Consider the following 25,073-nt stretch of genomic DNA (forward strand, 5'->3'; position numbering starts at 1 on the left):
CCCTAGTTAGACGGTGGGTGAACATAAGAAGCCGGGGGGCTGATGGTGCCCCATTCTAGGGCGGGGTTAGGGTTGGTTGAATGACCTCACTTGTACATTTGCAGACTTGCTCATTTCTTTTTTTTTATTTTATGTACGTGTAACCTAATTTCCAGGCTGTTCAAGATTGGTGTTTTTGGAGAACATTCACGAAAGTCACTGCTAGATTTTTCCAGTCTTAATTCCAGTTTAACAAAGCCCACCCCCCAGCCTGGTCCCCTGGGAATTTCCTTAGGTTTTTTAAAATGTAAGAAGTGTTCCGTGTCAGGATTTCCCAAGCACCGCGCACGCTGTGCTCCCCAGACTCTGCCCCACTGCCAGTCTGTGTGTTCCCACTCCCCACAGAATCCACCCCTTCCCCTTGAGTCGTACCCTGCCTGGGGGCTTATCCCCATCTACCCTGGGACTGTGCGGAGTTAAGGACAGAGCCCAGTGTGAAAGTGGAAACTGCTTTTAATCGTTAAATAAATCCATCAAGAACCACCCAAAGCTAGTCCAAGGCACCAGTCCCCACCATGACCAACCTATTAAAGCAAATGGGGAGTTTCTAAGCCAAGCTGGTTTTGGATTACAATGAGCCTAAGAAGGTTAAGAAAATGCCCCAGAAGCGAGAGCAGCTCACAGTCCGAAGCTCCCAGCTTTCAGACGCCTTGTCTGATCCCCCTCAAACAATCCAGAAAAAGCCTGGCACACAGTTGGGTTAGTGGGAGGGAAGCTGGCAGGGGATCGGAGTTGGTTTAGAACAGGCGGCTTGTTTCAGGGCAAATCCCGGGGAAGATCCTGTAGTCAGAAGGGATCCTCCCGGGGTTAACTGCTGCTGTTCCATTTGGTTTAAAAAGATAAATGTCTGTGGATGTTCTCCACCCTGCCAGCCTGGCACGAGAGGGTGCTGGGCTGCTGCCCTTCAGACCTGAATTATGCCTCACCTCCCCATGCCCAGAGTGGCGGTAGGGGAGCTGCACTTCTGCCCTTTGTGCCCTGGAGGGGTCTCCTCTCCCTGCATCCCAGACTGGCAACAGGGGCACCGTGTTGCTGTGGGTGCTGTCCTTCCTACCCTGGCTATGCCCATCCCGGGGATGACACCAGGCTGCAGAGGCTCTCTGCCCCATCCCACCCAGTGTTCCCATAACTGGCCTTGTCTACTCTGGCCTTTTTCTTCAGAGCCTGCCCCCTTCCTTGCTGCAGCGTCCGTGCTGCCCCCTGGTGCAGGTCGACTGCCGGGAGCATGGGCACTGCCATTCTAACCGTCGGGGGCATCTCAGCCTGCCCTAGCTGCGTCCGATCGCGCGGCGGTTACACGGTGCCAGCACTCCCGGCATTGCTGGCGTTGGAGGAGCTGCACCCAGACTAGACCCACAGGGCGGGGCTGTAAGGAAAAGGCTGGCGTTGCCCAAAGTGAGCCATTGAAGGCTCCCTCCACCCATGCCCTGCTTGGGTGGGCAGGTCCCGATGACCCTGCACTGGGGGAGGTGGGGCTGGCGGACTGGCTGGAGTGGGGCTCAAGCAGGAGACCCTGGGCTGACACTCCTGGCAATGTGCAGTGGGGGCCGGTGCTGATAGTGGGGATGGGGTCAATGGCGCAGGGGTGGAGTATGACCAAGGCAGGTGGGCTGGGTTCCAGGCACCACCCAGCAGGTGGTGCAGGACGCTGCGGCTCCTACACTCCCTCCTGGAGCCCTGTCTGAGATGGGAGGAGCCTGCAGCCTGCACAGGACAAGCCAGAGCTGAGAAGCTGAGGCCACTGGCTATTCCCGGAGATGTCCCCCACGTGTCCCCATCCAAGAGGCTTGGTGGGGGGCATGGCTCTGGGACTCTACCTGGGTGCTCCTGCCTGCCTATGTCCTGGGGAAGTTGCTTGGTTGTGTATGTACAGAGTCTCTGTCCCCCTCCCTGGCTACACGCCTTCTTGCCCTGCCAGCCCCTCTCTACCACACCTCGCAGTGCTTGCCGGGGTTCATGGGCGAGCCCACCGGGCACTTAAAGTGCTCAGCAAAATCCCTGGAGTTGCTGAGGGTGCCGATGACCCGGAACTTGTCTGGACTGTGTGGATCGGTGACCAGCCCCTCGTGTGAGCTCTCCGGAGTGCGCACGGAGCACCACACCTGTGCGAGGGACACAACAAGGACCAGGATTAGGGAGGCACAGACCTGGCCTTAGCCTCAGCCCAACGCCTAGCCAGACAACTGCTGAGCAGCACCCTCTTCTCAACTAGTTTCTTGCCTTGGGCACCCTGGGCCAAGGCTGCCCTGCACTGGGACAGGGAGTGTACTTCCCAATGCAGCAGCAGCCCCAAGACTGCCCCGTTGGGGAGGTGGTGAATGGAGCTAGGGGAAGATGGAGTGCTAGCTGGGAGGGGGCCTGACCCTTGGTATAGCTATGGAGGGCTAGGATAGTCCCATCTGGCCTCACTGAGGAGCTCATTTGGTTCTCTTCTCTTGGGTCTCAATACTGTAGACTCAGGCCTTTAAAAACCATGGCCCATTGTTCCCAAAATGGAATAGCAGGGAGCTGTAGGTTAGCACTGAGGGGCACTGGCAGAGGTGTCTGGGGGGACTCCACAACTGGAATAGCAGGGGACTGCAGGTCAACAGCAGTGAGGGACATCAGCAGAGCTGTGTGTGGGGAAGCCCAGGACTGGAGCAGCAGGGGGGCTGCAGGTTGAGATTGAGGGGCATCTGTGCCATCCCAGAGTCGTACCTGTGCAAATCCTACAAAGAAGAGCTGGTTGTTGGTGAGCCCCACGGCAGGCAGGTGCTTCTCCTCTCCATTCTTCTGCAGCCAGGCTTTGTAGGCCTGGAGGGAACCAAGAAGGCATGCTGTGAAACAGCAGCAAACAGAGTGATGCTCCCCTCAGAATCGGGGGGCAGTGGGAACTGAACCTTGGCCTTAGGACCTGCTGTCCATCACCTGCATATGGGGCGGGCTCGCTGGATTACTCACATTGTATGCTGTCTTCAGGCCCCCGTTGTCTGCAATGTTCTCGCCCAGGGTCTGCTTGCCGTTGACATGCTCTCCGTTCACCATGTACTTGCTGTACTGTTCCATCATGCACTCAGTCCGGTTCTTAAAGGCCTCCAGGGAGGAGTTCTGCCACCAGGGACGCAGATTCCCCTCCTTGTCGTATTCTCGACCTGGAAGACAACCCGGTGCATGATAAATGGCCGGAGGAGGCGCTGCCGGCAGCGACAGTTCTATCACCTGCACCTGTCTCTGGAGCCTTCTCCTCAAGCGGCCCGCTAGAGAACTGAGCCACGACCCCCAGCACAGTCTCAGTTCCATCCCGAGTGGCCCCCAGCATGACGGATGTTGCAAGCAGCCCAAAGGGTAAGGTAAGTTACAAGGGTCCATGTGATGGCTTGACATGGGATCTTAAGCCTGCTGCCCATGACTGGGGGCATCTGGCAGGGGAGGGGCTGCTGAAATGGAGAGGGACGTGAAAAGGGAAAAATCAGAGGCACAGGCCAGTCAAGCTCAGGATGGGGATGGAGCACCTGCTCTATGGGCTTCAGGATTCCTCCCTACCCATGGTGCCTCTGTGAATGAGCAACAGGGAAAGGACAAGATCATCTCCCAGGGTCTTCTGCGGCCAGGATGGTGGCTGTGCAGCCTTGGAGACTGACGGCTTCATCTCTCCAGCAGGAGCTGCCTGGGCAGCAGCTGTATGAGTTTTCTTCGACCTGCCGGGACTCCTCTAGAAGAGGAGATCACACTTCATGGCCTGCTCGGTCCTCGGCTTCTTCAGTTGCTAACAATGGGGTCAGTTGGCGCTGGTAGTGCTGGTGGTTTTTCTGTCTGCCAGGAACTGGCCAGGATCCCAGCTCGCTTCACCTCAGCCACCAAAGAGTCCCGGATGACTTGCTCTTTCCCTGCCACCCAGGGCTAGCTATGAACCAGCAGCCTAGAGGTGAAAGTCTCCATGCCCATTCTCAATGCTCTGAGCCCGCAGGCCTCCTATCCTGATGGTGGCGTTCTCTGTACCCCTGTAACTATGGGATCTCAACCCACTTCTCAACCAGACCCCCAGGGAGTCAGTCTTGGCATGGAGGCTCCAATCACCCCAAAGCTGCCTTTTGCGTTCCAGCATTGGCCGTGGCCTAGCAACACTACACAGCATGCAGAGAGAGGATGTAAACAAAACAAACACGTGTCCAGCTGGAAAAGGGGAAGATCTCCAATAGCCACAAGGAGCAGTGTGGAGCGGGGGGATTGGGAATTGCCAGCCACAAGCCATGGCTCAAGATGCAGAGACATGGGTCCTCACCAAGCAGATGGAGCAGAAGCGAAAGCTGCACAGAGAAGCCTGGGGAGATGCCTGCAGGTGTCACCTGGGGAGACAGGAGGACAAACAAAATGGGGAGGAGAGCCAGCCAAAGAGAAAGGACATCTTGAGGGCTGTAAAGAAGCTAATGTGGGCAAGGAGTGTTGGCCATGAGGAAGAAGATGATGTGGGGAAGCACAGGATGGAATGGATGGCAAGGCCACTGGTAGCCCAGAGGAGAGCGATGTTGGAAGTCTTTGCAGGACGTGTACAGGACAGAGGTGCTGGGCAGCTCCATGATGCAAAGGACAGGATGAGGCTGCAATGAAGAGGAGCTGGGAGCACTGTGCCGGGGGGGCGGGATAGCGTCACCTCTCTATCCAATATAAGGATTGTTTGGTTAAGGTGTCCCTGTACGAAGTGTCCTTTCCAATAGTGGCCCACGTGCATTCTTGGAATGGCAGGGTGTGCGCAAGAGACCGGGGAGCTGAGAGGGGAGCCTGACAGGCCAGCTGGGTCCTACCTTGGTCATCGAACGCGTGTGTGAGCTCGTGCCCCATCACTACTCCGATGCCGCCAAAGTTGAGGGCCCTGGATGAAGCCAAGAAGAAACCCTAGTTTACTGTCTAAGCTCTTCACATGGCCCGTATCCCGGTGGTATTGGAGCCTCCCTGATTGCTGCTCATGCAGCAAAGTGAGTCAGCCCCATGCTGCGTTCCCAGTGCTCCCTAGTGCCCTTTTGAGGAGCAGTGAATGCAGAGTGCCGGGAGCCTGGGTGCCCAATGGAGGTGAGACTCCACTGACCGAAGCACATGTCCAGCTAGGAAACCCGCTCAGGATGGCTGCCCGTAACAATGCGCTGCACTAGCAGGCCAGGCTTGGAGTAGATCCTTACCTAGAGTCACTTAGTGTCAGTACTGGGCGAAGCATAAACTCTGCCTAGCCAAGGGCTACAGTGCCAGCTTGCTGGGAGCCCAAGGTTGGCAGCCAATGGGCATAAAACGGATCTACTCTGCCTTCAGCTGCCCTAGTTAACACTGAAGGCTGGCCCGGGGGGAAGGCTGCCAGTCCTAGCAATGGACCTGGCCCTGCGGATAGAGCAGTGCAGCCTGTGGAACACCATGGGTCAACCATTGGCCACCCCTGCTGGGATGGTGACACCTGCCCGGCCTCTTCCACAGCACTGGAGCAAAGGCTGCCCCCTTCTGACTTCCCCGGGGAAAGGACTGATGCAGGTCCTGCCCTCTCGTGAGGGTGAGAAGGGCAGTGAGCAGGCAGAGTGGGGCCAGCGTCTTATGCTGGGCCCACTGTCTTCCTGTGACTGCTCGCCCTACCCCGAGCCCACAGCCGCCATGGGCAAGGCTGCTTCCTAAAGGACCGAGGGAATAGCTGAGGGCATTAGCGAGTGCCCACCCCACTGGGATCCCAGGGCAGAAAGCTCCTCTCTGATCAGGGGCGGGTTTGGGAAGGCAGGGATTGTGAAATCTTCCATTAGCGCTTGGACAGCAGCAGCTCAGACCCAGTGTCTCTGCCTTGGAAGCTCCACTCCTTGCTCCTGGGACCAGGTGCTGCCCCTGTGTGAGAGAGGGGCTTGCCCAGATCTGAGTACACCCAGGAACCTACAGCTGCCAGTGGGCCTCATTTCCTTCCCCAGCCACTTCCTGCCACCCACACAGGCATGACCCGGCGAGAGCCCAGAGCGCCAGACGCACTTGGGGTGGTTGCGGGCATAGAAAGGAGCCTGGAGGATCCCAGCTGGGAAGACGATCCCGTTCTTGGTGGGAAGGTAATAGGCGTTGACGGTCTGCGGGGTCATGCTCCACCTAGGGAGGGTCAGACATGTTAGGCAGCATCTCCCCCTGCACCTGGCACCCTGCTAGCAAAGGACCAGGACAGGCCCCGGCAGGAGGAGCAGCCAGCCACACAGGGGAAGCTCCTCTCCGCACCCAGTGTTAAGGGCCCCAGAGCCAGCCTCATCATGACCCTTTTGGTCTGGCCAGAAACACTCGGCTCAAGTGCTGGGGGCTGGTTGAGCCTTGCACCATTGTAGCAGTCTCTCAGCTGTCTGGGAGCTGAGGTCTGTCCCAGGGACCGGGGCTGGGGGGAATGAGTCAAAGGCTGGCCAGGAACACAGCAGGACATCGGCCCCCTTCTCTGGGGTCATGGCTGATCTTTTTCTATTACAGAGGGGGCAGGCGGCTGCTGGTGTGTCTCTGATACAGTCAGAGCCAGGCGGGCCCTGGCGTGTGACTGTGTTGTGGGGCAAGGGCGCGTGTGCTTGTGAAAGGATGCACGGCTGCGTCTGTGCCAAGAGTGGGGTTGCCTGCGGGAGAGTCTTCCAATGGGCCAAATGCTTCTCAAGTCCCCACCTTGGATGGAAGGAGCAAGTTGCAGCTGCCTTCTTCACTTTCTGGAAGGTGCAGTCTGTGGAGACTACATCTCCCAGCATGCAGTGTAGGCAGCTGATAGGTTCCAGGTAGAGCATTGCATGCTGGGACTGGTAGTGTCCACAGGCTGCAGCTCCACTCTGGAAGTGAGGGTGGCAGCAGAATGGGGCAGGATCTCCCTTTACCCTCTCTAGCAGGAGACTGACAGCACCAGCCATGCCCCAAAATTAGCCCCTGGGCCTCCCGGTCATGCCCTGCCTTGACCCTCCACCCTGCTTCCTGCCGCCATGGGTGGGAAGGTGCCCAGGCTGCAGCAGCTCCTTACTGGTCCCGGTTGGGGGGTTTCCGCAGCTGGTCGGCCATGACCTTGGCAGAGAAATTGTAGAAGTTCAGCATGTTCTGGAAAAAGGAGTCTTCAGAGACTTCATACTGAGAAAAAAGAAAAGGAGGACTTGCATGTCCACTGAATGCATCCGATGAAGTGAGCTGTAGCTCACGAAAGCTTATGCTCAAATAAATTTGTTAGTCTCTAAGGTGCCACGAGTCCTCCTTTTCTTTTTGCAGATACAGACTAACACGGCTGCTACTCTGAAACCTGTCATACTGAGAAAGAAACACAAGGGGCTGAGATGGGCTAGGGCTGCACCCCTCCACCCTGCAGGCTGGGTACAGGGTGGGGGGGTGTCTGAGATGGGCTAGGACACACCCTGCCAACCCCACACGCAGTGAAGGGTTGAGATGGGGGTAGATAGATCACTTTAGGCACTCAGTTACTATAGCAATGAGGGCCTGGATCCCATCCCCACTGCACAGCCCCACCAGTGAGCCCAGATACCCTGGGTGGGACAATCAGGATGGGCGCCAGGCAAAATCTCACCTCAATCGGACCCTTGGTTCACTGGATCCCTGCCATGTGCCTGGCACAAGCAGCTGGGAGCCACTTGCTCCCCACTGGCCTTGCAATTCCAGGGCCACTCTTGGCCCAGGTCCCTATGCTCCAGGGCCACCTACCCCATCATAGACGTCGTCCAGCTCCTTGTTGTCGAGGATGAAGTCCGGGAAGCCGATCATGTCATAAATGGCATCTGCCTGTGGAGACGGGGCGAGGCCAGTGGCTGAGATCATAGCGGGGAGAGACCTGGGAGCTCCCCGTGTACAGCCCTGGCTCCTCCAGAGGAAGTGTGCGCCGGTCACACAGGAGCAAGCGCTGCTATTCCAGGGAGCACAGGGCTGGGGTTCCCTGCCAGGGAGCCAGTGGGACTACGTGGCTGGGATTTCCCCGCTACCAGGACGCCCGTGTCCCAGAGACCGGGGATGTTCCTGCCTCGTGTCTCATGCGGGGGGAATGCAGTAGCAGTAGTTGCAGGGGGCATTGCCTGGGGAGGGACTATTTGGAGTCAGCTCTGACATCGTCTCCCCTCTAACTCAGGGCAGGAGTTGGGCTGGCTCCCCTCCCGCTGGGGTCTGGGAGGCCAGCGGAACGGCGGTCACCTTCTCCTTAGCGGCCTGTCTTGTCGTCTTGTCCATCCAGTCAAGCTGCTCCAGGGATTCCTCAAAGGCCGCCCGGATCTCGCTGATCATCTCCTCTGCCTATGGGGAAATGGGAGAGTCAGTTCCTCCCCCACGGCCAGCCTGCACCCCCCCGTCCCCTGGAGACTGTCACGCAGCACTAGACCTGCCTCCTAGCCCTACTCCCTCTGTGGGGACTGCCCTGCTCCTGCAGTGGGTGAGAACAGCAGGGCGTGTGCAGCCAGGTTGAACTCCCCTCGCCTGGGTGACTGGTAGGGCAGGGAATTCCCTTCTTTCTGTTCTGCGTACCCCTGCCCTTTGCTGCACAGAGGCACCTCGAGCTGGGGAGCTCACCACTGGCGAATTGAAGGGCTGCAAAGGAATTGGGGAGGGGTAGGAAATAGGGGAAGATAAGACAAATAGGGATCTGCAGAGGAATCGGAGGGTGGGCTGCAAGAGAACTGGTGTACGGAAGTTTCAGGGGGCGGTGGGGGGATCAGGGTGAGAGGGGGATAAGGGGCTTCAGGAGCGCTGGCGTGAGGGAGGCCAGAGGGCTCAGAGCAGGGCAGGGCAACTCACAATTTCCTTGCTGTCTCTGTCGAAGGTGGCTTTGACAAACAAGGAGCCCAGGGCGAAGCCCAGCGTGTCGTCGGTGTTGGAGATGCAGGTTTGCCAGCGAGGGGTGCAGGACTCCAGAGAGAGAGTGAGACACAGGGTGAGACCTGAGGAGGGTTGGCGCCACGTCCCTGAGTCCTTGCTGTCTGTGGGGCAGGGGCCTGGACCGAGCTCACGCCCTGACACAGGAGGACACAATTTCTGGCCTCCCAAGGCCCCAAGCACTGCGGCAGAGGGAGAGGACTCCCTCCTCTCTGCTCTGTATGGCCTGCCCGTCATGTCGTCGAGGGACCCCTGGAGCTCAGGTATGTCCCTTCGCCTTGTCTCCTTCCAAGGCAGACGGGCCTTCATCTGGATCGGGAACCCCTCCTGATATCTGCCTGCCCCCTCTCAGGGTCTGCCAGGCCATCCTGGGGTGTTGGGGACACATATTCAGGGGCTGAGCTTCTCCCCCGCACAAGGATCCCCTAAGCTGAGGCCTGTCTGCATCTCTAGGGGATGCCGGTTGCATTGCCTCATGCTGCCCCGAGTTCCACCCCTCCTGCTGTGCTGCACTTCCCTCCCCGGCCGCAGAGCCCCCATGCGCTTGCTAACCCTGCCGTCACCCCCCGGCTGTCCCAGCTCAGCCCCATCACCCAGCATCCCCTGCTCGCAGCTCTCTGACTCCAACCCAGGGCTGGAGGCTGAGTGGTGCACAGGCATCTTCCCCTTAGCAGCCTCGCCACTCACATCGGTGCCTCATTACCCCATGCCCCAGACAGGCCAGGCCGTGGCTGCCTGGCTGAGGATCCCCTGGGGTCTCCCGGGGCATATAAGGTGTCAACACCCACAGGGCACAGGGTTCCCCCATGTGCATAGAGAAAGGGGCCTCCGGGCTGATGCCCGTGGCCTGGTCCCGTGTGCCCCATGCAGCAGCCCCTCACCTTCTTGGTGCCATAGAGGGTCTCCAGCAGCTTCTCCTGGGCCGTCTCGAATCGCTGGTCCAGGCTTGAGGCAGTTTTCTGAACCAGGTTCCAGATCATGTAATTGTTCAAAATGCTGCAAACGACAGAGCCACATTGACTCCCCAAGACCCCAACCCTGCCCCTGATGGGCACCACCCTGAGACATCCCCACCTACTCACCCGCCCCATGGGCATGGCCCTGACCAATGCCCCCACCCTACCCCCACAATGGGCATGGCCCTGAGACACATCCCCATGCCCCAACAGGCACTGCCCTGAACAGATACTCCCTGATCCTCAATGGATATGGCCCCTGCTTCCCAACGGGTGCTGCAAGGAGACCCCTGATGTCACTTCGCTGGTGTCCGCCAGCCCCTCCCTCCAGCCGGGGCTCTTACCTTCTCTCCGTGCTGTTGATGAGCTCGGAGACCTGCTGCAGGTACTCACGGCCGTACACCACCACGGGCTCCGCCTCACTCAGTTCCAGCGGGGTCAGGGCATAGGCCATGTAATCCAGCCAGTCGATGGCGGGGGCCAGAGCCTGCTGAGACACAGGGCTGTGAGGGGGAGCACTGCTCCCCCCTGGCTCTGAGGGTGGGTCCCCACCTCCGGGTACCTGGGGCTCCAGGCAGGGCCACCTCCCTGCGAGGGAACCCCATCACACAAGGCAGCCAGGGCCGGTGGGTGGGTTTCACTGGGGCAGAGGGAGGATGCATGTCCCTGGAGAAACACTTCAGGTCCCTCAGGTTCACTCCAGCCCCCCATCATTTAGACTGGCTGCCTGAATCTCTGCCTCACTCCCAGCCCCCTGATCCTCTCCCATCCCTGCCCTGCCCCTCCACCTCACTCCGATCCCTGGCTCCTGCCTCAGCCTCCTAAGAGACCTCCCTTCCCACTAGACAGGATTGCATCTCTCCCTGTTGCTATGGTGACTGGTTGCTTGGTGACCATTGCTTGATGACGAAGGCTGGATTTTCTGTATTGCCAGGAACTTAAACCCTGGGGTGAGGGTCCTGGCATTCCCTTCCCCAGCACAACAGAATTCAGGGCTGAGATTCAGGGGGCTGCAGGTTGGGATTGAGGGGCATTCACGGAGCTGTGTGTGTGGAGCCCAGCGGTGGGACAGCAGGGCACTGCGGATCGGGCCTGGGTGTGTGGGGACCCCAGAGCTGGGATAGCAGGGTGCCATCAATACTGAGGGACAGCTGCAGAGCTGGGTGTGGGGAGTTCAGAGCTGGGATAGCAGGGCACGGTGCAGTGGGACTGAGGGGCAGTGAGAGAGCGGGGATTGGGGACCCCAGTGGGGTAGCAGGGCATGGTGCAGCAGGACTGAGGGGCAGTGACAGAGCTGGGGGGAACCCAGAGGTGGGTAACAGGGCATGGTGCAACGGGACTAAGGGGCAGTGAGAGAGCGGGGGTTGGGGACCCCAGTGGGGTAACAGGACACGGTGCAGCGGGACTGAGGGGCAGTGACAGAGCTGGGGGGAATCCAGAGACGGGTAACAGGGCATGGTACAGCGGGGCTGAGGGGCAGTGGCAGAGCGGGAGGGAGATCCCAGTGGGGTAACAGAGCATGGTGCAACGGGACTAAGGGGCAGTGACAGAGCGGGGGCTGGGGACCCCAGTGGGGTAACAGGGCACAGTGCAGCAGGACTGAGGGGCAGTGACAGAGCTGGAGGGAGATCCCAGTGGGGTAACAGAGCACGGTGCAAAGGGACTAAGGGGCAGTGACAGAGCGGGGGCTGGGGACCCCAGTGGGGTAACAGGGCACAGTGCAGCAGGACTGAGGGGCAGTGACAGAGCTGGAGGGAGATCCCAGTGGGGTAACAGAGCACGGTGCAAAGGGACTAAGGGGCAGTGACAGAGCGGCGGTTGGGGACCCCAGTGGGGTAACAGGGCATAGTGCAGTGGGACTGAGGGGGGATCTCACCCAGAAGCTGCTCGTTCTGTCTGACTTTGGGGATGCTGATGCCCCCTTGACCCGCTGGCCCTGGGGAGTGAGCGATGGCTGGGAGGGGGTCATGTTTCTGCATATGGTAGGGTGACCAGACAGCAAACATGGAAAAACCAGGATGGGGGTGGGGGGTCTTAGGAGTCCATATAAGAAAAATACCCACAAATCAGGACTGTCCCTATAAAATTGGGACACCTGGTCACCCTGGGATATGGGTCTGATTGTGCTGAGCCTGCGGGATGGTGGAGGCAGCTCAGCAGTGGCTCCCGGCTGCTTGGGATGCTGCTCAGCCAGGCCTCCAGCATTAATGACACTCCACCTCGCTGGAATCCTAATGAAATCCGGGTGTGGGGATGGGCAACACAGAGGCCTGGAGTGTGTGGGAAAAGCAGCCAGGGGCTCCCAGGGGAAGCAGAAGGGGCACAGAAAGGGGCTACCATGGTGCGGCTGTCCTCTCCCCATGTACTCTGGGCTGGGCCCTCACGCTCTGCCCAGGCAGCTCCGAAATGTAACGAAGGACTCAGACCAATTGAATTCGTCTCTCAGTTTTCATTCTGAATTTTTCTCCCAGCTGCTCCAGGCCATGGTGGGACCAGCCCAGCAAATGGGAGCCTCCCACTACTGATCCCCAACGCCTGCCAGCGGACAGAGCCCAGCCGCTGCTCACAGCAGCACCAGGCTGATTCCTCCCCTCCTCCCCCTAGCTCTTCACCCACCTCCAGCAGCACCATGCTAGTCCTCTCCCCGAGCAGCACCAGGCTGGCCCCCTTCCCCAGGACCCACCTGCAGCTCTGCGATGCTCATCTTGTGATAGATTTTCTCATCATCCCGCCTCTCATCCTGGGGGACAGTGATATTGGCCAGCAGGGTCTCGAACTCTAGCACCTGCTCCATCTGCTCCTGGGTGGAGACTGTCTCCCCACCCAGCAGCATCCCCAGCTCCACCATATAGTCCAGGTAAGCAGCAAGCACCTGTCACTCAAGCAAGAGGCAGCGGGGTTAGTCACGTAGGCAGGGACAACCCCACACAATCAGTCATGGGCCGTCGGGGAGTTCAGCTCCCTCAGATCCTGTGCTCTTAAGTTCCCAAACCTCCTCCCCAAAATGTCCTGCCAACTAGGTCCCAGCACAGGCTCCAATCCAGGGTCCTAGCACTCGGGGGTCCCTTTCCTTTGGCCCCTTGTGATTTGGGGTGGGGCACGTTCTACCCACTGGGCTGGATCTGCGTCAGGAGCACAGGAAGGTGTGGGTCCTACCCAGGGTGTTGGGGTGGGAATGCGCATTTCAGAGAGCAAAGGCCTCTTGGGTCATCTCCAAGATGGGGCACACATTGGGGAGGGTTCCGAAAAGAGCCACGAGACTGATTAGAAGATGAGAAAACCTGCCTGATAGTGAGAGACTCAAGGAGCTCCATCCTATTTACCTTAACAAAGAGAAGGCTAAGGGTGACGTGATCAGGCTGAAAGTACCTAGATGAGGATTAAATATTTCATAGAATCATAGAATATCAGGGTTGGAAGGGACCTCAGGAGGTCATCTAGTCCTACCCCCTGCTCAAAGCAGGACCAATCCCCAAAATTTGGTGATGGGCTCATCAGGCTGGCAGAGACAGGCCAGTGGCTGGGAGCTGAAGCTAGACCAATGCAGACCGGAAGTCAGGCGTGAATTTGGGCCTGCTCATGAGGCCGGCTCTGTGGAAGGGCTGGTGTGTATGGGCTGCCCCCAACCAGCCCCCTACCTTCTCATTGGCTGTCTTGTTCAGGTAGTAATCCCGGGAGGGGAGGAAAAGGCCTGACTGATCCACCTGGAGACGGAGAACAAATGAGCCTGGACCGCATACCCACAGCCACCGCTCTGTAGCACAAAGCCCCCTGCCCTGCCTCCACATCCAGTCATGGCTATTCCCGGGAACCAGTGCGGGTGGAGGACCTGTGGCAACCCCAGCCCTCGGCAGTAGACCAGGGCCATCAAATCTGACCTGTGGGGAATCCTCAAGTGGCGTTCACATCCCCAGCAGCGAGAGGCTGATGCGCCTTCCTGGGGCCCTCGGGCGTTGACACCGTTTTATGCCCAGGTATGTGATGTGGCCCCAAAACAGTTACCGTCTGCACTGAACCCCTCCCAGTGTGTCCCCAGGCAGAGGGCTGGGTGTCTGAACTGGGCCACTTAAGGCCAGAGTCAGAAATGCCCAGCCATGATAGCCCTGTGTGCCCTCTGGCCCCCCGTGCTCCCTCTGTCCTTGGCTAGGTTTCTTTATGGGCCCTTCTCCCCGCTGCCTGGCTGGCTCCTCCAGCGCCGTTTTGTGGTGATGATGTTTCCGAGCTAGGGGCAATGGGAGGGATTTGCTCTGGGTCCGTTGCACCTGGGAGCTCGGTGTGAGGTTCTGGCACTGCGCCCCCTCCCCAGCTCTCACAGGGGCATGGTCGCAGGGCTACCTGAATGACGTTGCTGTTGGAACTCTTGGAGTCGGCGCCCACATAGACTGTGAAAAAGGGGGCGGCCCGGTAGGTCCCCGACACCATCTTCAGAACCTCTATGAAGTTGCTCTGGTTCCAGGGCCCGGTGATATTCCACCCGCCAATCTGCAGGAAACAGGAATGCAGGGATTTGGGCTTGTGCCTCTCTGGGTCGCCAAATTCCTCTGGCTTTAATCTTCCACCTTCACACCCAGCACAAGAGACCCTCTATACCCTGCCTGTGCTCCATGCACTATACCCCAGCACTAGGGGGTGCTGCTGGTGTTCTCCCATGTGTTCCCAGCCCAGCACTAGGGGGTGCTGCTGGGGGTGCTTCCTTCCAAGCTCTGCCTGTGCCCCATGCGCACCAGCCATTACTGTGCTTGGGGGAGCTGCCCCTGTACACCCTGCCTGTGCTCCCAGCCCAGCAGTAGGGGGCACTGTGCTACCCACTATGCCTGGCCTGTGGGCCACGCGCACTGCCCCTGCCTAGCAGAAGGGGGTGCTGTGCTTTGACTGTGAAGCTGCTGTGTGACTCCAGGCACAGAAGCGCCCCCTTCGGAGAGGGGTGATTCTCACATCACTTACACGATGGGAAATATAACAAATGGGGTGAGGGGGAGGCAGGAATCACAGCCCTGGAAATAGGGCTCAGCCCGTCCAGTGCAAACTCCCACCCCTACTAGTGGGCCTCAACCCTGCCTGGAGGGACCCCAGCCAGGGAAGAGAGCAGCTCGGCGCATGGCTCCTCTGCTGGCGCTCTTCAGTTGTAACAGGAACGTGAACGCTCCGTGTATGGCAGACTGGGCTGAGACCCGGCACTTCGTCTCACCTGGGCCCCTGAGCCATGCCCACGTGGGAATGGCGTTCGGCCAGGCAAAGGTTCCCAGGGCTCAGCCCTTCTCCAGGATGGTCTCCCAATGGAGAGACTTTTCACCTGCAGAGAGACGAGTGCGCTGAGGCTCCCTCCCTGAGCTGGGCTCCCGCCCAGACCTCATGGTGGTCTGGTTCCCCCCCGGCACCCACCTTCTCAATCAGGTCCATCAGTGGCTGGGAGCCCAGCTCCCTGATTTTCTGCTCCTTCAGACAGGACAGGTAGTAGCGCTGGGTCTTCCTTTCTGCCTCGCTGCTGGAGTTGAAGGTGGCGTTCTCTGAGGAGTGGATAACCAGAGGGACTCCGTCACTTCCTCCCTTACAGGAGGGCTCTGGCACATGGAGGGACCTTGGAGACTGGCCCTGGTCTCCTGGAACTTCGTGCCTCTGACCACGACCTGTGACCATGCCTTAGGCCTGGGTCCCATCTCACCCTCCTGCTATATCTGGAGCTCCCTGTATCACCATGTAGTCTCATGTGGGTTAGGTTCCCGCAGATTATACAGCATGATCCCCACCAGTGATGGCACCAGGGAACTGTCCCGTGCAGCTGCCCAAGGGTCTGCCTGGGTGCATCTGGTGTGCCCCGGCCAGTGCTGGTGTGGGACAGACTGCCGGCTGGTGTGCCATTGGTTGCCCCTAGCCAGTGCTGATGTGGGACTGACTGCCGGCCAGTGTGCCCTCACTGAGGCAGAGAGAGCGTGGAAGCTGATTCAGGATATAGATCTCAGTCTGCCCTGTACTGTTTCCAAGAAGCTATAACCTAGCAATATATGCCAGGAGCTGAATGCCCACATAGGTTATCGCCCCATCCCTGTCACCAGCACCAGCTGGGCTGGGCCCACTGGCCAAATGGAGCCAATCCAGGAGACTCATCAGCCTCTGGGCTGAAGGGCCTGTCTGGCCATGTCTGGAATGTCTCCTACCCGCACCCAGTGTGTGGGGGGGGGAGGGGGAGCCCCTGCAATCCCTGACCGTATGGGCATTCTCCCCTTCCAGGGCAGGCCCTGGGAAGCCGATCCCTGATGACCCAGGGTCTCTCCCTGGCCCAGCCTGGGCTGCATTTTGTCCATACAGCCCACCAGGGGCCCTCCTGCAGTGCCGCCCTCCCCGGTTCTCTGTGGCTGTGTGCAAGGGGGCACCCCAGCACAGGGCTACACCCACCTAAGAGGTGTTTCATGATGGCCTGGTTCTGGTCCCAGATGCTGTTGAAAGTGCTCCACTTGGAGCGCCCATCGGGCAACGGGTTCCGCTTTATCCACCCCCCGCAGGAGTACTGGTAGAAGTCCTCGCAGGGATTAGTCTCCCGGTCCAGGGCCTCCAAGATCTTACTGGCCACCGTGATGCAGGCTTCTGTTAGGCACGTGCTGTGCGAAGGGTCTGTGGGGGAGAGACACAGTCATTAGGTCCCAGGGCCAACAAGTGGGGAAACGGAGGCACAGAGTGGCAGGGCCTTGCAGCAAGTTGGTGGTAGAGCTAGGAACAGAGCCCAGGAGCCCTGCCTCCTAACCCTGCAATTGACCATTCCTGTGTCGGTGCCTGGATGCCCGTGAGAGGGGGCAATGGGAGTATGATTGCAACGCAGGGGCGCGGGAGGTGGCCCCCACGGTCCTCAGGAGATGGGAGACCGAGTCCTGCAGCAGCACCCTTCTTCAGCTGCACGGTGAGGCCCTGGGCTGGGGCCACGTGGTCCCTTAGAATATTTACTCTTTACTTCCTGCCGGACAGTCCCAGGAGAATCTTGTCCCCGTATGTCCCCCACTCTCTGGTAGCAACTGCTGTTCCCCAGGGTAATTCCAGCCCAGGGGAGCCTCCCCACACAGCAACTCCCTGGGACAGGCCCAGGATCTTTCCTCTAGTGAGTAGCCCCAGCCGTTTCAGCGTCTGCCTGATGAGCAGCGGGAGCTGCAGGAAGATGGGCTGGGGGGGCTGCAGCGAAGGTGTGTGAGCCCCACCCCCTCCTACCTTTGCTGTACTGGACGCCCAGAGCAATCATAGAGCCCAGCAGCAGCAGAGCCGTGATGAGGCAGATGGCACAGAGAGCCAGCTCCAGCTGGGTCCGTGAACCTGGGCGGCTCAGCAAGGGGGGGACCCCTTTCCTGAACCCCACCTGGGAGGGAAAGAGAGAGGGAGTGTGTGGGGGGGGGAAGGGAACAGAAGGGGAGAGTGTATTAAGGGGCATCTGATGGATTAAACCCAAACACATAATCAGAAATAGCCACAAATAAGCCTTGCACGCGGACCCTGAGGCCCTCCCCTTGGCAGTGCCACTCCACCCTTCCCTCATGGTAGCCCTGCTTAGACCCACCCCGCCATGGCAGTGCCACCCTGCTTCTCCTGGGTGGCCCTACTGCCTGTGGGAGTGGCCTCTCCCCAGCACTGAGCATCAGGGTACAGCAATTCTGCTGGGAGCAGGACCCATCCAGCGCTGCAAACAGATCCTGCCCGTGGCTGGACTTGGATGGCACCTGCTGGAGGGTGGGAGGGAAGAGCAGGGGTCAGGCATTGTCCGAGCTCCCCTATCTGCCTACAATCCATATGATCTGGCTGGGAGAGGAAGAACCAGTGGGAAAAGCTGGATCTGCCCCCTGGAGATCCCACAAGGACTGCCCACCCTTACAGCTACGTTCCTGGGAGCCAGGGCCTGGCACCGGGGCCCATTCATGTGGAAAGAGAAGCCTTGGCTCCCAAAGGGCTTGCGGGGAGGTTAATCACCTCTAAAAACTGCCACCCAGGTCCATACAAGTCGATGTGATAGGCAGTCCCGTCCCAGGAGAGACAGGGGGGCTGTGGGGGAGGACTAAGGGGCAGTGGCAGAGCTGTGTGTGGGGAGCCCAGGACTGGAATAGTGTGGGGAAGAGAGGATGCAGAGCAGGACCGAGAGGCATTGGCAGAGCCATGGGCGTGTGGCCTTTGGGAAAAGGAGGCAAAATCAGCTTTAGTTCCCATGGGAAACAGCCCCTTTTCCTCCTCTTTCCCTCTCCAGTCCCTGCTGGTGGTATCAGACGCTCAGTAACTAGCCTGGGCAATCAAATTATTTTGCCCCAGAGATTCCAGAGACAGCTTTTATTAATAGCTCTGCTGCTGAACAGGAGCTGGTGGGGCTCCCATGGGAATCCAGAAAGGCCCAGAAGCCGAGCCGTGTCCTCCCTCGCAGTGCACGGGCCCTGGCCACTAAGAAGCCGCGCCCTGTCCTGGTCTAAAAGAGGCCCCACATTGGCGCACGTTCCAGGAGCATGATCCTACCTCCACGCTATCAGGAGAGGCGCTTCCATCCCCAGCTGCATCCACCCCCTCGTCATCCTGGAAAGTAGCTCGTTTGTAATCAGACATCTGCAGAGAGAAAAAACAGGCTAGGAATGACATCGCAGAGGGCTGTGCCAAGATCCGCAGGGGACGCTGGTCCCAGCTGACCCAGAGCCAGGATCCTGCAGGGGGGCACGGGGCCCAGCTGACCCAGAGCCAGGATCCTGCAGGGGGCGCTGGGCCCAGTGACACCAAGGCAGAGCTGCGGGGCCACGGAGCTGTCTACAGCAGGACAATTTCGTCTCCCTCAGGTTGGAGCGCTCCATTTCTGTGGCCTCTCCTGGCTGGTGCACCACAGTGGGACTTGCCTACCTTCCCTTTACATAAAACCCTGATCCTGCACTCTGAGAATCAGGGAGCCTGAATCATCTCCTGGGGCACCAAGGGGCACCTTGCAGACAGGGTGCAGGTCCTGGTGATGCCAACCAAGAGTGGGCAAATGCATTTCCCTCTGCCTGCAACTTTAGAGGGTCACGCTCCTTCCCTGCCTGGCCCCTGAGCGACTCAAATGCAGGACCAGGTGGCGCTGCCAGGCTTGTGCTGTGGAGAAGAGGAAGCTCTTGCCCCCACCGGGCACCAGCAGTTGCCCCTGAGCAACGTACGTCCGTTCGCCCTCTGTGGGTTGCCATGGCTGCCTCTGCAGAAGCCGCTCTGACATCAGCATTCCTGACAGGTGTCAGATTGCCTCATGGAGACAGTCCTCGGTTCCCAGGCAACCTGCAGCTTCATTTCCTAGCAATGCCACTGCCTCCTCCCTCTGCACGGCTGCCATGCAGATGTGGTCAGTCCAAGAAACATCTGGAACGGGCTGCCTTGGCAGGCTGACGCCAGCAGCCTGGATGGAGCTCAGGAGGGGAATTCACTTCAATTGTAGCAGTCATATCTGCCCAGCCCAATGGGCTTCCACTGACCTCAGAGAGACCTTCTCTTGGGTGAGAGGAGCCTCCCCCAGTCCAGCTCCTTCCCCCTTCCCATCCAGCCCAGCACCCTCACATCCAGCTGCCTCCACCCGCCCTGCTCCCTCCCCCTCTTCAACGCAGCCTTCCCGTTACTCTCGGTGCCCCATAACCCAGACATCAGTCTCGATCCTGAGCTTTCCTCTCTGGTGGGGCAAGGAGCATACCCAGGGCAGCTCCCCCTAACGCCAGGCTGAGGTGGTGGGAGATGAGGGATAGCCAAGGAAGGCAACACCGTGCCCCCTAAAGCCAAGTGAGGGTAGTGGGAGATGGGGCATGGCCAAAACATGGAGGGCAGTAGCCCTGCAGCCCCTAAAGCAGTGGTTTTCAAACTTTTTGTATGGGTGACCCCTTTCACACCGCAAGCCTCTGAGCATGACCCTCCCTTAAAATTAAAAAGGGGGGGTAATTTAATTTAATGGGGACTCAGGGCTGTCAGACCCACAGAGCTGACAGCTTGTGACCCCCACGTAACCAACTTGTGACCCCCTGGGGGGTCAGAACCCCCAATTTGAGAACCCCTGCCCTAAAGCTACTCTGTGCTGCAGAGAGATGGGGACCAGGTTACTAAAGATGGTAGTAGGAAGCAAGGCTTGTGTCTGGACTGGGATACAAGGCTGTGATGACAGCGGTGTTAGCTAACCTGTTCTAGTGTAGACAGGACACCTTGCCTTCCAGGTGTCCCTGCCCCTTGAGTTGCCTAGCATGCTTGCAAAGGCTGGTGTGGACACTCGCCACACTTTTGTTCCAGGCTACAAACGTTCAGTCTTTACACTAGGTTGCTTCCTCAAGGAAGGTAGCCTGTCCTTTCAATCACCCTGGCCTTGTCTACACGAGACTTTCAACGGTGTTAGGGTTTGTCTACACTGCGGGGGGCTATCGTGCCATCGCTACGGTGCAGCCTTAGCTATGCCAGCATAACCCCATAGTGTAGATGCATCCTACAGCGGCAGAAGGGGTTTTCCATCACTGCCCAAACACCACTTCCCCAAGCAATGGTAGCTAGGTCGAGCTAGCCACGTCTACACTGGGGCAGAGGGCGGCAAGCCAAATTCCAAGTGTAGATCAGGCCTTAGTCAGAAAGTGCTAAAGCAGCTTTGAGCCTAGTCTAGACAAGGCCTCAATCATGGTTAGCTGGACATTTCATTGGGACTTCTTTGGCATTTCCCATGCTAGACGGCCTCGTAGATGAGGGGGAAACCTGCAGGTTTGAGCAGCTGGGGATTTGCCCCTTGGGGAGGGGGTTTAGGATTGTGTGATAAGCACACAAGATGGCTGATTTTGCTAATTGACCAACAGTGAAATAGTTAATGACAGTTACGTTAAAATTGCCATTAGGTTTCAGGGTTAATGTCGTTGAGCTGAATGGGGACAGTTCACCTCTCTCAGCTCCTGTTTGAGGCTGTCTGTAAACTCGGGCCAACACTGCCATGTCGCTTATACTTGGCTCCCATTTTCAAGGTTTCCTTCCCAGCGGCAAGAGTGAGAAAGGGAGTTTTGGAAAAATCAAAGGTAAGACCGGGGAGCCCAGTTTCACAGTGAGGGGTGGCTCGGGCAGTGGCCACAGCATGAGCTCCAAGGCCTGGGTCAAAAAGACTCAAGAGGCAGCGCACTCCGCTAGCCACCGAGTGCTGGGGTTTGCACAAAAGAAGCTGCCAGCTCAGGAAACGGGCACGAGTCTGTTCAGAAAAAACATTTGGCAGAAACTCCCTGGTTGGGGAAGGATTCCTGGGAGCCGCTGGCATCTGTGAAAATGTCTCAGCATCCTGCTGGCAGCCTTGTCTGAGCCAGGGATTCCCCCCACCCACCGCTCCAGCTCAGGGAGGCCCTGCGCCTGGGAAAGCACAGCTCCCTACGATGGAGACCTGCCCCACTCTCCCAAACAGAAAGCCCCAACAACCTGCCCAGCAAGAGGACGGGCAGCTCCGCTGTTCCTGTAACACTGGCTCCTTCAGCCTCCTGCCCACAACATGGTGCGACTGGCTCTGGTAGCCACCTGGCCCCACACACCCCATCACAGGCATTGTCCTTTCCAAGGCTCTCTCCTGATGCAGTGAGACCCTCCAGGGGTGCGCTGTCATGGCAATACAGACTCCAGGAACCCGCCCAGCCTCCAGTTGCATTGCCCTTGGCCCTGGCATCCCCCACACTGGCCCCCAGGGACATCTCCCATGCCTCTAGAGACCCACGCAATGTAGGAGGAGAGGAGGGAGGTCATGCCATGAGTAGAGGCGCCCGTTCTGGGCTACAGGTGACCATGCTGCAGCTGGGTCTCTGGCGCTCAGAGTCCGAGGTTCCCTGGTAAGTGGCCTTTGAAGCAAGAAACACCAACCACCTCCCTGTATCCACCCAGGTCACTGGGCCTGATTGTGAACTGCCCCCCTGTGGGACTGGGTGCTAAGATGTGCCACAGTCCCAGGTCCTGGGACTTCTGATATCGCTGAGCATCACCACGGAGAAGCTTGAGCCCTCAGCAGTGATGAGCAAGTGACGGTCCCAAAGACCAGAGCACGGCAGGATGAGGCCAGGACAGCAGGCAAGGCAGAGCCCCAGGCTATTCAGGGAGTGGGGCTGGGCTGGGTCACCAGACCAGGGTGAGTGGGGTGGGGCCAAGCTGCAGGATTCAGGCATTTGGAGAGGGGGCAGCAGAGCCAAGCTGCAGGACCCCAGTTCCTTGGGCGAGTGGGTGGGGCTCAGCCACAGGCCTGTAGGGTGGCTGAGCTGCAGGCTCAGGGCTCTCAGGGTGTCGGGCGGGGCTGAGCCACAGGATCTAGGCACCCAGGCAGCAGGGTGGGGCCAAGCGGCGCTGGAGGCCCTAGGTTCTCTGCCAACCCCGCAGCACCCTGAAAAGGGGTTGGCCGGCCCCTGACCTAACCTCCTGTTAGGGGATGGGGGCGGCCCTGACCTCTGTGGTCACGAGGTGCCCTTTCCCCCCTAGTGCCCCCAGCCATTGGAGGTCACCTCCAGGGTTTTACTCTAAAACCCCTCATTGAACAGGAGAAATGAACTCCAGCCTCCTCCCTAGAGCCATGGGTGGGCTGAATTCCTTCTCTAGAGAGCTCACCTTGTGCAGGGACTCTGGGGGAGGCTGCAGAGTGGGGCCCAGACCATTCAATGGCTCCCATTCATCCTCTCCAGCCCCATGGGCTCAGTCTCCGGGAAAGGTTATACCCCCCAATGGACTAACCCCCTACCATGGTACCAAGGCCAGCCCAGCACCAGCCTCCCTCCCAGAGCTTCAGGGACGCCTGGCACCCCTGCACACAGCACCCAGCACTCCCCAGGCCCCCGGCACTGCCTCCCCCCCGTGCTCTGGGGCGGAAGAGCAAATGACAGCGAGTTTTAAGGGTCCCTCTGGAGCCCCTCACCTGCCATAGTCTTGCCTGGCCTGGGGGTCGCCTGGATGTGGAGGGAGCCAGGGGCTTGGCCTGAGCATGGCTCTGGGGTCGTCCTGCCGCTGGCTGCCCAGCCCCGCCTTGCTCCAGCCCCAGGCTCCCCGCGGGCTGCAGCCCCCGGCCGAGCCCCCCAGCCCGGCTACTCACGTTGTTGCTGAGATCCTGGAGAGCTACGTTCATCCTGGACATCATGGGGCTCCCGGCACGGCCGCCACCGCCTAGCTCCGCTCCCAGCCTGGGGCGAGCGGGGCTGCAGCCGCCGCGCCGGCCCCGGGGCTGGCCATGGTGCTCGGGGGCTCGGGCCCGGCGGGAGCTGCGCGGCTCAGGGCAGCTCCCGGAGCCGCTGCAGGCGCAAGGGCGCGGCGGAGGCCCCGGCTGCGGGGGCCGGCGGGGCGAGGGGCAGGCGGCTCCCCGCGCTCCGAGCTGGGACCGTCACTGGGGCGAAAGAGCGGGTGTGTCCATCAGGGCGGGCGGGCGGCATCGGCTGCTGCCGGGGGGTGCGGCGGCAGGACGCCCGGGGGCCCCGGAGCCCGATGGCGAAGGTCAGCGGGGATGGAGGCGCCGCCGGCTCCGCGGGACTCACAAACAGCCCGGCCGCGGGCACAGCGCGCAGGGGCGCGGCCGCGCTGCGCGACACTGGCACACGCGGGCACCGTGACTCCGGCGCGCACAGACACAAGGCGCACAGCCCGCAATCTGACACACACAGACACACACAGCCCGCAATCTGACACACACACCCCCGCAATCTGACACACACACAGACACACCCCGCAATCTGACACACACACACACCCCCGCAATCTGACACACACACACACACACAGCCCGCAATCTGACACACACACAGACACACCCCGCAATCTGACACACACACACACACACACACCCCGCAATCTGACACACACAGACACACACAGCCCGCAATCTGACACACACACACACCCCCGCAATCTGACACACACACACACACACACACCCCGCAATCTGACACACACACAGACACACCCCGCAATCTGACACACACACACACACACACACCCCGCAATCTGACACACACAGACACACACAGCCCGCAATCTGACACACACACCCCCGCAATCTGACACACACACACACCCCCGCAATCTGACACACACACACACACACACACACCCCGCAATCTGACACACACACAGACACACCCCGCAATCTGACACACACACACACACACCCCCCCCGCAATCTGACACACACAGACACACACAGCCCGCAATCTGACACACACACCCCCGCAATCTGACACACACACAGACACACCCCGCAATCTGACACACACAGACACACACAGCCCGCAATCTGACACACACACACACACAGCCCGCAATCTGACACCCCCCCCGCAATCTGACACCCCCCCCGCAATCTGACACACACAGACACACACAGCCCGCAATCTGACACACACACACAGACACACACAGCCCGCAATCTGACACACACACCCCCCGCAATCTGACACACACACAGACACACCCCGCAATCTGACACACACACACACCCCCGCAATCTGACACACACACAGCCCCCCCCACACCCCGCAATCTGACACACACACCCCGCAATCTGACACACACACACACCCCCGCAATCTGACACACACACAGCCCCCACACACACACCCCGCAATCTGACACACACACACACACACACAGCCCGCAATCTGACACACACACCCCCCGCAATCTGACACACACACAGACACACCCCGCAATCTGACACACACACACACCCCCGCAATCTGACACACACACAGCCCCCCCCCACACCCCGCAATCTGACACACACACCCCGCAATCTGACACACACACACACCCCCGCAATCTGACACACACACAGCCCCCCCCACACACCCCGCAATCTGACACACACACACACACACACAGCCCGCAATCTGACACACACACCCCCCGCAATCTGACACACACACAGACACACCCCGCAATCTGACACACACACACACACACAGCCCGCAATCTGACACCCCCCCCACAATCTGACACCCCCCCCGCAATCTGACACACACACACACACACCCGCAATCTGACACACACACAGCCCCCCCCACACACACACAGCCCGCAATCATAGAATCATAGAATATCAGGGTTGGAAGGGACCCCTGAAGGTCATCTAGACCAACCCCCTGCTCGAAGCAGGACCAATTCCCAGTTAAATCATCCCAGCCAGGGCTTTGTCAAGCCTGACCTTAAAAACTTCCAAGGAAGGAGATTCCACCACCTCCCTAGGCAACGCATTCCAGTGTTTCACCACCCTCTTAGTGAAAAAGTTTTTCCTAATATCCAACCTAAATCTCCCCCACTGCAACTTGAGACCATTAC

The 25,073-nt window shown here is 59.3% G+C and overlaps 1 protein-coding gene across 2 annotated transcripts; it reads right to left on the bottom strand.

The window, feature by feature from the left end:
- Positions 1 to 1,964: 1,964 nt before the first annotated feature.
- Positions 1,965 to 22,884, bottom strand: ECE2 (endothelin converting enzyme 2). 2 transcript variants are annotated; one of them, XM_077826139.1, is made up of 19 exons: positions 22,840 to 22,884; positions 18,282 to 18,368; positions 17,001 to 17,145; positions 16,200 to 16,415; positions 15,189 to 15,313; positions 14,142 to 14,288; positions 13,445 to 13,510; positions 12,490 to 12,678; positions 10,151 to 10,293; positions 9,732 to 9,846; positions 8,773 to 8,883; positions 8,176 to 8,274; positions 7,696 to 7,773; positions 7,010 to 7,113; positions 6,010 to 6,120; positions 4,821 to 4,888; positions 2,980 to 3,170; positions 2,737 to 2,832; positions 1,965 to 2,141 (listed from the first exon to the last, which is right to left on the bottom strand). In XM_077826139.1, the coding sequence occupies exons 1-19, from the start codon at positions 22,882 to 22,884 to the stop codon at positions 1,965 to 1,967; spliced, it is 2,313 nt and encodes a 770-aa protein (XP_077682265.1). The 2 variants fall into 2 exon arrangements, with proteins under 2 accessions (XP_077682265.1, XP_077682266.1); XM_077826140.1 differs by lacking the exon at positions 18,282 to 18,368 and having other exon boundaries at positions 22,840 to 22,872.
- Positions 22,885 to 25,073: the final 2,189 nt, after the last annotated feature.

This window comes from Eretmochelys imbricata, chromosome 9 (assembly GCF_965152235.1).
Source record: "Eretmochelys imbricata isolate rEreImb1 chromosome 9, rEreImb1.hap1, whole genome shotgun sequence".
Classification (NCBI taxonomy): Eukaryota; Metazoa; Chordata; order Testudines; family Cheloniidae; genus Eretmochelys; species Eretmochelys imbricata.

Excerpts from the sequence above, each read along its gene's own strand:
- ECE2 (XM_077826139.1), bottom strand. The coding sequence starts at position 22,884 with ATGATGTCCAGGATGAACGTAGCTCTCCAGGATCTCAGCAACAAC. Across the intron at positions 15,314-16,199 it reads CATCATGAAACACCTCTTAG|AGAACGCCACCTTCAACTCC; the intron begins GTGGGTGTAGCC and ends TCCACTCCTCAG. Across the intron at positions 7,114-7,695 it reads TGGACGACGTCTATGATGGG|TATGAAGTCTCTGAAGACTC; the intron begins GTAGGTGGCCCT and ends CTTTTTTCTCAG.